General features: G+C 46.1%; 1 protein-coding gene across 1 annotated transcript in view; it reads right to left on the bottom strand.

The window, feature by feature from the left end:
• LOC149461878 (uncharacterized) overlaps positions 1-7469 on the bottom strand; it is a 51570-nt gene extending 44101 nt beyond the window's left edge. Inside the window, 1 exon segment of the mRNA XM_089677728.1 lies at positions 6684-7469. Coding sequence (XP_089533854.1) covers positions 6684-7469 — 786 coding nt within the window.
• Between the last annotated feature and the right edge of the window lie 4546 nt (positions 7470-12015).

The following is a 12015-nucleotide window of genomic DNA, read 5'->3' as shown; positions in this document are numbered from 1 at the left end:
CCTCCCAGGAATACAGAACACATTTTCTCAGATGATCCCAGTATTGGACCCAATTAGTATGCTGGACATGAAAGTATTCTGCATCCAACCTTCTGGAAAAGACAAATATATTTCCTCCCCCCATCCCTTCACTGGGTTGTTTTACAGAAGAACTAAAGGCATTGATTTTCTGGAGAGTGGAGAGGGATTAGACCTCCTGTTGGTTTCTATTGCTGCCTCGGCCTCCTTTAGGGAGATTCAGCCTCTCTATTTGTCCTGTTTACAATTATTACCTAAAGTAATAAAAAATCCTGAGATTTGGGGTGTCACCAGAACAGGATCAGGAAGAGAGGACTCCCTATGACACCATTGTATGTAGGGGGCGCTCTGCAACTAGATTTTACACCATCGTATATAGGGGCAGCTTTCCAAATACAGTCAGATCCATAAATTCCTACACCGTTCACCTGATTTGGATGTAAATACCCTCAAATTAATGCTGACAGTCTGCAGTTAAAGCACATCTTGTTCATTTCATTTCAAATCCATTGTGGTGGTGTATAGAGCCAAAAATGTTAGAATTGTGTCCATGTCCCAATATTTATGGACCTGACTGTATATTATTACACACTGTACTGTATTCTCTCTCCGCCCTCTACATTGTAAACACCCCGGGACACCCCCCATGTGTACATCTGGAGGGCATCTTTCCAGAATCATACCAATGATAAAACACACACCACCCGATTAATACAACACGTGTACTGGTGGTCCAATCAGAACCCTCCAGGCCCCAGCAGTGCACACCCCCAGATTAATACAACACATGTACTGGTGGTCCAATCAGAACCCTCCAGGCCCCAGCAGTGCCCCCAGCCCTGAATTCTCACCAATGGAACTCTCCAGTGAAATCTCCTCTCATCAATTACTAGCCGGATTCTCTCTATTACCTCCTGTATGTACAAAACTCCCCCAAATCTCTCCCCTCCTCACCATCCACTAGAAATTGGAGGAATTGTTTCTTCTTCCTGAAATCCAGACCTAGAGAGGAATAGAAAAGATCCAACAAACCCCACAAAGTCTTTTTATAGAGATTTATTCCATCAAATCCAAACTATTCTACACATATTTATTCCATGGAATATGAAGAGATTTTTCTATCAATAATCCCATCAAATCTGCGTGTTTATTGGACTTTATTCCCAGCAATAATCAATCAGGAATCCATGCCAGCAATCATCAGATCAATAGGAATGTTTCCAATATCCAGTGATCACGGTTTGATCCTCCAACATAACCAGTGCACAGAATGATAAATCTATCCCATGAAATGGATCTTATTGATTGGTTGATGTCATTTATTGATCTATTGATTCCCTTCTATGATAGAATAGATTGATTTCTCCATGTATTGATCATCCTCTCCATATATCTCTTCACCTTGTCTAACATCATACAAATCCTGAATGCTATAAATCTCAGTCCTGTCCATGAATTGTATGTGACTCGGGTCTTTATAATACCATATACTGGACTGTTACTTCATTCCCTATTTTTATATCGTCTTCTTACACCTGTCCTGATGAAGTGACACTTTGAAGCCATGAAACGCGTTGATGGTGTATTTTACATTCACTTGTCCAGTAAACTCCGACCTTCTGAAGAAAACATTTCAGAGTTTCCTCCTTTACTATGGGCTCCTCTGCTGACCTCACCCTCATTTTTTCTTGGGGTGAAAGTTCTCCACCGGGATCCAAATCCTGCTTAGTATATGATGATCCGGAATTCCCCGATGACCATGGAGGGTGACCACCCATTGACTTCAGTGAGGAGACAGACATATTCTCCACAAGTCCTCAGATAGGTTGTCTGATCCCTGGATGGGTCCCCACAACCTCCCAGATGTGAGTACATGCACCGTACTTCTCCCCATCTTCTAGAACCATCTCCCACCTTCTGGTATCCATCACTACACTCAGTCCCATCTCTCCCATGGTCTTTTATCCTCTTTTCCCGTCTCCTGATGGTTTGGAGGATTTCTACATATTGCTCTCATGACAGGTCTACTTTAATTGTATGCAGAGGGGAGGGGGAGGAGTACACAGACTCCTCCCAGTGTTGGTTTATGAGGGGGACCTATATGGTATTCTGCCCTGCCCAATCACAATATCCCCTGAGGAGCCCCCACTGTGTGCAGGTACCCCCCAGACATGAGACTGTCCTCCAATCTGGTCATTTCCTGATAGATCAGATGACAAAGTCATATCTATGAGGGTCTCTTTCATTTCATGTCTATGGGCCCCTTATTGTACTATAACCCCTCCTCCTCCTGACCTGTACTGGGAAATATCCGGGCTGTGATTGGTGAGGACAATACTGCTGTTATCTCCAGTATTGTTCTATGGGTGGGATTTGTAGGAAGATTCTGTACAGAGGCTCCTATTCATTCACAAAACTGAAGCCCAGGAAACACCCTTTACTATGCTTCAGTGAATGACCACAGGAGTGATCAGTACTAATCACTCACTGTGTTCATTCAGGAAGGGGCTGGTAAACATGATATGCCAACCCCCCACTCTCCATCCTGAACACCACACTGATCTCCAACCCCAGCAGCAGCCAGTGTGGGGGGCAGGAGGGGAAGTCAGACAGCAGCACTGCACAGAGGGGGGCTGGGGCATCGGTAGGAGGTCCCAGCACAGGGAGGGAGTTTTAGTGATGGGGAAGTATTTGGACATTTTGATCTCCTTGTGGCTCCACTGCAGCAGCTGAAGCCAGTGGGAGGGGAGAGGAGAAGCCAGCAGGGGAGCCACAGATGGATCGGTGCTGCAGGGGAGGGGGGATCAGTGCTGTGGGGGGATCAGTACTGCAGGGGGAGGGAGGATCAGTGCTGTGGGGAGATGGGTGCTGTGGGGGGATAAGTGCTACAGGAGGAGGGGGATCAGTGCTGTGGGGGGATCAGTGCTGTGGGGGGATGGGTGCTGTGGGGGGATCAGTGCTGTAAGGGATGGGTGCTGTGGGGTGATCAGTGCTGCAGGAGGAGGGGGATCAGTGCTGTGGGGGAATCAGTGCTGTGGGGGGATAAGTGCTGCAGGAGGAGGGGGATCAGTGCTGTGGGGGGATCAGTGTTGTGGGGGGATGGGTGCTGTGGGGGGATCAGTGCTGTGGGGGATGGGTGCTGTGGGGTGATCAGTGCTGCAGGAGGAGGGGGATCAGTGCTGTGGGGGGATCAGTGCTGTGGGGGGCTGGGTGCTGTGGGGTGATCAGTGCTGCAGGGGGATGTTAGAGCTGTAGGGAGCCATCTTGGAGGACAGTCAGAGGAGCTGTGGAGTGGAGGGAAGCTCAGCAGACCAGGCGCTCATAGCAGAAGGGGGTAAGCCATGACAGTATGTTGTAGTCACCTGACCAGCTGGAGGCAGTTCTGTAGGTCAGTACAACATCAGTACATCCATGGCAGGGAAAGGGTTCAAGTGCCACCTAGGGGCCATTGTTCAGTAACAACGTTTTTCATCATCTCAATGGCACACCCCATCTTAGGGCTGGACATGTTGGGTATCTATTGACTTGGCACAACCTCATCTTTTATATATTACTAACAAATTGGTAAAATAATGTATTTGTGTTCTCAAACATTACATTTAGTGTATTTTGTACTGATGGAGTGAATATCATGTGACATAAAAATCAGAACTCTCACCATTGTATTCTCCAGGGCCTCTGATGTCACAGAATAGATGTTTGGGGGTTTATCTCATTTTCAGGCCCAAAATCTGCATTTTCCCATGTGTGCAAAATCATGCAGAAACAGCTCTGGCAGTGAGAGGGTTAATGTGGGCTAGATGGGATCACTCTGCTGGGGTGACATTAGAGCTCCCCCTAGCTGCAGCCTGGTAATAACATTGCTGGGAGGTCTATTCACTGCTACATACTTCCCACCTTTATAGAAACATATTCTGCAGCACAGTGGCTCAGTGGTTAGCACTTCCCCCTAGCAGCTCTAATGTCATTGATGCTGCTATCCCAACCACTTCCCTACCTGCCTGGAGTTTGTATGTTCTCCTTGTGCCTGTGTGTGTTTCCTCCGGGTACTCCGGTTTCCTTCCACACTCCAAAGACATGCTGGAAGGTAATTGGCTCCTGTCTATATTGGCCCCTAGTATGTGTATGTATGAATGTTAGGGACCTTAGACTGTAGGCTCCTCGGGGGCGGGGTCTGATGGGTAATATGTAAATTGATGGCCCTATATAAGTAGCTGTAATCATCTAGGAGTCTGTTCATAAAACAATTGCACAGCAATACACCCGGTGAATGTGCCTGTCATTCCCTCTGTGTGAATGGGATGGGGGGAGTAGAGGGAGTAGGCTCTGTGCTGGGCGGGGTGAATGGTTTCCATGGATATAAAATGGAGAATACCACATTTGGCAATAAGATGGTTCTAATTTCTATGATACTTAGCGCCATCTAAAGGCCAGAAAAGTATGACATTTATTTATTGACTTTGTAAAATCATCCTTGCCCCTAGGTGGTTGCTGCACCCATCCCCCGCCGGCTCCAAGTGTGAGGACTCAGCGATCACGTGATTGCTGACCATGAGTTCTCACAGCCGTTCTGAGCAGAGAGCGGTGACTGTCAGTCACCGCTCTCTACCCTGCCCCCCCACACTCACTGGGCTGTGGAGGGGGAGGGTGCGGCTGGTCCAGACTCTGATGTCGGGATCTTTCCCCAGCCTGGACAGGCTGAGTGACGTCAGCTGACAGCGGGCTTCACCTGAAAACAGGTCACAGGAGATCAGAATGAACTGCACTCCTCTGATCCACAAGAGAAGTACAGACAAAAGAGCTTTGCCTGAACTTCTCCTTCAAAGAATATGTTCCTCCAACATGTCCTATTCCTGATCTGTGCCGGCTGTCCCATGTCCTGGTATGAAGACGTCTCCTCTTCTCTCTGTATTGCTTCCTTTGTGTGAGATCCCCGGTGATCCTGCCAGTCCCTCTGATTTCCTATTAAAACTGAACACACTAGGCATGAGAGCTAAGTGTGGTCAGTTCTCTAACTGCTGGGAGGTCAGTCTGCTCTCCTCCAATCATCAGACTTGTCCTGACACCCCCCTCCCTACACAGCCATTCACTGGGAAGACCAGTGAACAGAAGACAAGTGATCACATGAATAGTAGTAAGCAAGATGTCACTTCCTGATATCATTGCTTACTACTAGTGAAATCTGTGAATGATCACCGAGGTCACATGGTACAGGGTTATTCCCAACAGACTTGTACCATGTGAATACAGCTCTCACAGTATTTCTCAATTGCTGCAGGAATGCAGCCGGAGAGAAGGAGAAATTATTGCTTTTACAGCCTTTAAGGGTGCAAAAAAAAAAAAAATGTAAATTTTATTTGGAAAATTTATAATTTTTGGTTAAAAACTATTTTTTTTTTTTTTTTTTTACTAAAAAGATATCTGAATACATTTTGGCCAAGATTTATGAAGAAAGATTATTTATTTGCAAAATTTTATAAGAAAAACACTTTTTTTCAAAATTATTGGACATTTTCATTTATATAGCAAAAAGATAAAAATTCCAGCGGTGAATAAATACCATCAAAAAAAAGTTTTACCGGTCTCAGAGTGCGGGAGTGTGACCTCAGGGTGCGGGACCGTGACCTCAGGGTGCGGGACCGTGACCTCAGGGTGCGGGAGCGTGACCTCAGGGTGCGGGAGCGTGACCTCAGGGTGCGGGAGCGTGACCTCAGGGTGCGGGAGCGTGACCTCAGGGTGCGGGAGCGTGACCTCAGAGTGCCGGAGCGTAACCTCAGAGTGCGGGAGCGTGACCTCAGGGTGCGGGAGCGTGACCTCAGAGTGCCGGAGTGTAACCTCAGAGTGCGGGAGTGTGACCTCAGAGTGCCGGAGTGTAACCTCAGGGATTAGTATGGAGCCCTGTCTGATGAAGGAAACCAAGGGCTCTATTTATAGAACATTCATTGGACCAATGAGGCAATCATTCCTCCAGCTGTGACAACATCCGGCCTTATGTTAAGTAACACAGTGATTTCCTATGGTCGCCGGCTCCATCTAGTGGCCACAATGAGGTGATTTTTCTGAAATATCTCCATCAGTAAAACTAGCCCAATATAATATTATGGCCACTAGATGGAGCCAATGATCATAAGAAATAAAATACGGCCAAAACTCCTCCCAGCTGGAGAATGCCGGTCACATCCGTTCAACATTGTTCTCCATATACCTCCAAGTGTTTGTGATATCTCCCACCACAAAATGTACTCAGCCAATCACAGGGCAGGACTCCATTTTTATTTTTCTCCTGCCATCAATGGCCAACCCGGTCCCACACTTCACCAATGTCTTTGGGGACCTCTGATCTCCCCTATGAACTGTTTCTTTCATGATGAAGATCAGCCATGGAGTATATCTGAGGTGTATATCAGGGAGTGCTTCTTCCCCACATGAGAGCTGGGATGTCCAGCAACATTCATCTAGAAGACATTTCCCGCACTCAAGGCACTAATACACCTCCAGGGTTGTGTGGGACCCCTGATGTACAGGAAGACAGGACTTCAGTGAGGAACATTTCCATCACTCAGGATAGGAAAGTGGCTTCTCCCCGTTTGAGATCTCTGATGTCTGTGAAGATTGGACTTATCTGAAAAATATTTCCCGCACTCAGGACAGGAATACTACTTCTCCCCCATGTGAGATCTTTGATGTGGGTAAATATGGTTCTTCCTTGAAAAACATTTCCCGCACTCAGGACAGGAATATGGCTTCTCCCCTGTGTGAGATCTCTGATGTCTCTGAAGACTGGACTTCACTGAAAAACATTTCCCGCACTCAGAACAAGAATACGGCTTCTCTCCTGTGTGAAATCTCAGATGTGTGTAAAGATGGGAATTTTGTGAAAAACATTTCCCACACTCAGGACAAGAATACGGCTTCTCCCCCGTGTGAGATCTCTGATGTATATTAAGAGTGGCCTTCTCAGAAAAGCATTTCCTGCACTCAGCACAGGAATACGGCTTCTCCCCCGTGTGAGATCTCTGATGACTATAAAGTTTGGACTTCTCTGAAAAGCATTTCCCGCACTCAGAACAGAAATATGGCTTCTCCACTGTGTGAGATCTCTGATGTCTGTAAAGACTGGACTTCTGTGAAAAACATTTCCCGCACTCATTACAGGAATATGGCTTCTCTCCTGTGTGAGATCTTTTATGCTCATTAAGATGGAATTTAGAAAAGAACCTCTTCCCGCACTCAGTACAGGAGAAGCACTTCCCTGTTGGAAGGCCGGCCCGGTCCCGCACAGTCTGAGGTTCCTCAGGATACAAGGAACCTGATGGTCCATCTACACTGGGTGGTGCCGGATGGACATTGGAGGGAGCCGGGTTTTCTCCTGGATTATACTGTGTGATGTCCTCATCTTCTACTTTCCAGTCTGGAGACAAAGTGAGACAATCCTCAGAGGTTTTCCTCATCTCCCGGCCATGGACTAAAATACAAAGACAAAGAGGATTACTAGACAGGAGCTGATTGGTTCCCCCAAACCAGGACTCCGCCCACATCAGGCAGCTTGGTCTCTGAGGAGCTTACAATTCCACCCTCAAGGGAACTAGGAAATGGCTCCTCTGATCTCCTACCAGGTCATTTCTTTATTCATGGACCTTAGTCAGAGAGTGAGGAAACAACCAGAACTGTCTTTTATAGGAGGGACAGTGATGAGGGGATTATAGGACGAGGGTCCCCACCCCCTCTATCACTCATCACCATCTTCCCAACACAAGAAGTACTGAACTTCCTTATTTACTCCATGATTTAGTCATGAAGAACAGCGGGGCTGAGCCCCACCAGAGGTCAGAGAGTGAGGATGGGGGGAGAACAACCAAGATGAAGACTGGACTGATCCTGAAGACCACCATCATTGGGGTATTGGCTCCTCCCTCATTATCACTTTCTGTTTAAGGGTCCAAAGTTGGAGGATGTTATCACATTATTATCACCATGTAAAAGTCTGTGCTCCAATCACATCATCCGATATAAAATGTCCAGCTGGGAGGAAATGGGGGGAACAAAAGAGAATCCATATTATGTGTATATATAGCAGTGGGGGGAGGGGGAGAGCAGAAGTCAGGACTATGGAATGTACAATAGAGTATATAGTGCAGGGGTCAGGAGGATGTAATGTACAACAGAGTATATAGTGCAGGGGTCAGGAGTATGTAATGTACAACAGAGTATATAGTGCAGGGGTCAGGAGTATGTAATGTACAACATAGAGTATATAGTGCAGGGGTCAGGAGTATGTAATGTACAGCATATAGTATATAGTGCAGGGGTCAGGAGTATGGAATGTACAACATAGAGTGTATATAGTGCAGGGGTAAGGAGTATGTAATGTACAACAGAGTATACAGTGCAGGGGTCAGGAGTATGTAATGTACAACATAGAGTATATAGTGCAGGGGTCAGGAGTATGTAATGTACAACATGGAGTATATAGTGCAGGGGTCAGGAGTATGTAATGTAAAACATAGAGTATATAGTGCAGGGGTCAGGAGTATGTAATGTAAAACATAGAGTATATAGTGCAGGGGTCAGGAGTATGTAATATACAACATAGAGTATATAGTGCAGGGGTCAGGAGTATGTAATGTACAACATAGAGTATGTAGTGCAGGGGTCAGGAGTATGGAATGCACAACATAGAGTATATAGTGCAGGGGTCAGGAGTATGTAATGTACAACATAGAGTATATAGTGCAGGGGTCAGGAGGATGTAATGTACAACATAGAGTATATAGTGCAGGGGTCAGGAGTATGTAATGTACAACATAGAGTATATAGTGCAGGGGTCAGGAGGATGTAATGTACAACATAGAGTATATAGTGCAGGGGTCAGGAGTATGTAATGTACAACATAGAGTATGTAGTGCAGGGGTCAGGAGTATGGAATGCACAACATAGAGTATATAGTGCAGGGGTCAGGAGTATGTAATGTACAACATAGAGTATATAGTGCAGGGGTCAGGAGTATGTAATGTACAACAAAGAGTATATAGTGCAGGGGTCAGGAGTATGTAATGTACAACATGGAGTATATAGTGCAGGGGTCAGGAGTATGTAATGTAGAATATAGAGTATATAGTGCAGGGGTCAGGAGTATGTAATGTACAACATAGAGTATATAGTGCAGGGGTCAGGAGTATGTAACGTACAACATGGAGTATATAGTGCAGAGGTCAGGAGTATGTAATGTACAACATAGAGTATATAGTGCAGGGGTCAGGAGTATGTAATGTACAACATGGAGTATATAGTGCAGGGGTCAGGAGTATGTAATGTAAAACATAGAGTATATAGTGCAGGGGTCAGGAGTATGTAATATACAACATAGAGTATATAGTACAGGGGTCAGGAGTATGTAATGTACAACATAGAGTATATAGTGCAGGGGTCAGGAGGATGTAATGTACAACATAGAGTATATAGTGCAGGGGTCAGGAGTATGTAACGTACAACATGGAGTATATAGTGCAGAGGTCAGGAGTATGTAATGTACAACATAGAGTATATAGTGCAGGGGTCAGGAGTATGTAATGTACAACATAGAGTATATAGTGCAGGGGTCAGGAGTATGGAATGTACAACAGAGTATATAGTGCAGGGGTCAGGAGTATGTAATGTACAACATGGAGTATATAGTGCAGGGGTCAGGAGTATGTAATGTACAACATGGAGTATATAGTGCAGGGGTCAGGAGTATGTAATGTACAACATAGAGTATATAGTGCAGGGGTCAGGACTCATAATATTGGTATTCAGTAATCAGTGGAACATTAAATGTTTACTGTAGACAAGTTGCAGAGATCCCACACCGCTGCCTCCCATCTCCTGAGACTGCACTCAGTGACTTGGGTCTGAGACACTACAGACATATCCCTCCACCCGGCACAGCCAGCAGACCACAGAGCAAGGAACCCTGGGAGAAATGTTCTTTCAGAGATCTTACTAGACCCGGGCATGGGGAAGGAGACTCAAACCATACGCCCAGGGGCCTAGTTAGAGTATCGCCTGTGCTGAAAATCTACATTTTGCTGCCAGCTGAACCCCAGAACCTCCATAAATCCAGTCTAGAGACATAAATTGTGTCTGCAGCACAGAGAAGGAAGATTATCCGAGAGAAATCCAGGAATACAGGACGGGGAACACAGCTCAGGAAAGTGACCAGGGGATTACAGGCTGATATCACCCAGTCCCCGCCCTACTCTGGACCAATCAGTGAGCAGTATGGGTGGAGGAATGGATTTAGTGTTCATGACCCACCTGTGCTGATCTCTGTAGGAGTGTCCTCCTCTATAAATGTCCCCGTTATTCCATCCTCCTCCATAGACTGCTGATCATCCCTCACATACGCCTCTTCTTCTTCTGCTTTCACCTCAAATTCTATATCGATTGGATCTCCACTCTAAATCAAGGAAATGAGAGAAAATATCATCTGTAAAATGTAAGGTCACATAAAATATCCACACATCATCTCTACAACTCCATGTTCTAGATTCTCCATCCCACCAACCTTGTAATGGTGAGGGATGGTGTGACCTTCCTGTGTGGAATCCCGGGAATACAGAGGACGGGGACATCTCTCTGGTGGGTTCCCATGACTGGATCCATCTGTAGGAAACACACACACTGACTGAATCCATTGTTTCTATGTGTTTATCAGATGATGGGGGATCTAGGTGGATCCTCCGTACTGCTCTCTCCTTTACAATAAAGTCTCCTCTTACCCGGTGATGTGAGGGGCGGCTGATTGTCCATCATGACGTCCTTGTAGAGATCCTTGTGTCCTTCTAAATACTCCCACTCCTCCATGGAGAAATAGACAGTGACACCCTGACACCTTATAGGAACCTGACACACACAATGATACAGTCACCATCCAGACACATCCCTTGTCTGTTACTGGAGAATGTCCCAGAATTCCCGGCACCGCTCACCTCTCCTGTCAGCAGCTCCATCATCTTCTTGGTGACTTCTAGAATCTTCTGCATGTTGTGTCTCTCAGGGTTTAGGGAGTCACATGGAGGCACTGTGATGGTCATATGATCACCTGACTTCAGAAGAGGAAATCTCTATATTGAGGAACCAATAGGAATATCATGTTAGACTCCCAGAATCCTCCTCACCTCTCCGGTCAGGTCTGTGTGTTATTAATAGAGATAAGAGTGATGTCATGTGACCTCCCAGAATCCTCATCTCTCCTGTCAGGTCTGTGTTTTATTAATAGAGATAAGAGTGATGTCATGTGACCTCCCAGAATCCTCCTCACCTCTCCAGTCAGGTCTGTGTTTTATTAATAGAGATAACAGTGATGTCATGTGACCTCCCAGAATCCTCCTCACCTCTCTGGTCAGGTCTGTGTTTTATTAATAGAGATAAGAGTGATGTCATGTGACCTCCCAGAATCCTCCTCACCTCTCCGGTCAGCAGGTAGATGATCTCCAGGGTGAGGTTTAGTATCTTCTCAGTCATGTGACTCCGGTCCTCCTCCATCCTCATTGGTGCCATCATGTGATCTATACAGGTCTCCTTGTAGACGGATAACTTTGGGAAATGAAAGTAAGAATGATTTGGATGGTATTGGTCACACAATAATAGGATGTGGATGTGAGGGGGGAATAGGAGGGTTGCTGGACATTGAAGAACTACTCCCCCCATGGGATGACATTTTGTTTGGACTGTTTAGTGTTTACTACAATTTTGGGGTCCGGGGCCCCTTTTCTCTGTTGGGTTTGTTTGGTCTCTGAACTGGTTTTGATGAGTATTAGATCTGCAGACAAGGAATGATAAATCTGATCCTTCCTATGACTAGTTTGCTCTGAGGCAGTGCTGTGAGGTCAATGTCGGCTCATCATGCAGGGATGGTCACTTTACATCACCCGACGCCCGGGATATGTAGTTCTGGGGGCCGGGCAAGTATTGTGTTTAATCTTTATCCCTGCTGAGGGCAAGCCGCAGGGCTCT

The sequence above is a fragment of the Staurois parvus genome, unplaced genomic scaffold, assembly GCF_062004578.1.
Source record: "Staurois parvus isolate SC_StPar_1 unplaced genomic scaffold, SC_StPar_1.0 ptg000191l, whole genome shotgun sequence".
NCBI classification, from domain to species: domain Eukaryota; kingdom Metazoa; phylum Chordata; class Amphibia; order Anura; family Ranidae; genus Staurois; species Staurois parvus.
This window is presented reverse-complemented; position numbering and strand designations above follow the sequence as displayed.